The 1,065-nt window shown below is 72.7% G+C and overlaps 1 protein-coding gene across 1 annotated transcript in view; it reads left to right on the top strand.

The window, feature by feature from the left end:
• The window catches only part of Ckb (creatine kinase, brain), a 13,329-nt gene that overhangs the window by 8,023 nt on the left and 4,241 nt on the right, over positions 1 to 1,065 (top strand). The window contains exons 2-4 of the mRNA XM_013012872.1: positions 3 to 164; positions 666 to 789; positions 891 to 1,060. Of these exons, the coding sequence (XP_012868326.1) occupies positions 3 to 164; positions 666 to 789; positions 891 to 1,060 (456 nt within the window). The remainder of the gene's footprint in view (positions 1 to 2; positions 165 to 665; positions 790 to 890; positions 1,061 to 1,065) is intronic.

Consider the following 1,065-nt stretch of genomic DNA (forward strand, 5'->3'; position numbering starts at 1 on the left):
AGCCTGGAGGGCGACCTGGCCGGCCGCTACTACTCGCTCAAGAGCATGACCGAGGCGGAGCAGCAGCAGCTCATCGACGACCACTTCCTCTTCGACAAGCCGGTGTCGCCCTTGCTGCTGGCCTCGGGCATGGCCCGCGACTGGCCCGATGCCCGCGGCATCTGGTACGGGCCGCCCGGTCCTCCTCGTCCCTGCCCTCCCCCCTCCTCGTCCCCCCCTCCGTCCTCCTCGCCCCCCTTTTTCCTTCCTTCTCTCCAGCCCTCCGCGCCCTCCCGGTGCGCGGGCGGGGGCGGGGGAGCTGAGTCCGGGCTGCGTGGCAGGTGCTTGCGGGCCGCCGAGGGCGGGGCGGGCGCGGCCGTCTCCGAGTCTCCCCGTGGGACCGGCGCCGCTCTCCCGGCGTCTCCGCTCTCCCGGGAGCCGGAGCGGCTTGTTTTCCCTGTTCTGCTCCCCTCCCCGCCCCCCCCCACGCAGCCCGATGACCATGATGCAGGCGCGTCGGCAGGGCGCCTGCGCGGCTCGGCCTCGCTGGCGGCGGGACCGCGCGTGGGCTCCGCCCGCCCCCCCTCCGGGCTGGCCCTCGCCGGGTGGGGCGCGGTCCTTGGGCTGAGGTCGTTGGGGGACTGAGGTCACTTTGGAGCTGCGGCCTGCCGCCCCCCCCTCCGCAGGCACAATGACAACAAGACCTTCCTGGTGTGGATCAACGAGGAGGACCACCTGCGCGTCATCTCCATGCAGAAGGGGGGCAACATGAGGGAGGTGTTCACGCGCTTCTGCACGGGCCTCACCCAGGTGGGGCTCCGCGTGCGCGCGCCTGGCCGGGGTCCCCAGCCACCCCTCCCTCGGGGCTGCCGGCCGGGCGCCCCCTCTGAAGACCGCGCCTCCGCCCCCAGATCGAGAGCCTGTTCAAGGCCAGGAACTACGAGTTCATGTGGAACCCGCACCTGGGCTACATCCTCACCTGCCCCTCCAACCTGGGCACCGGGCTGCGCGCGGGCGTGCACGTCAAGCTGCCGCACCTGGGCAAGCACGAGAAGTTCCCCGAGGTGCTCAAGCGGCTCCGGCTCC

Source organism: Dipodomys ordii, unplaced genomic scaffold (assembly GCF_000151885.1).
Source record: "Dipodomys ordii isolate 6190 unplaced genomic scaffold, Dord_2.0 Scaffold2, whole genome shotgun sequence".
In the NCBI taxonomy this organism is placed as follows: Eukaryota; Metazoa; Chordata; class Mammalia; order Rodentia; family Heteromyidae; genus Dipodomys; species Dipodomys ordii.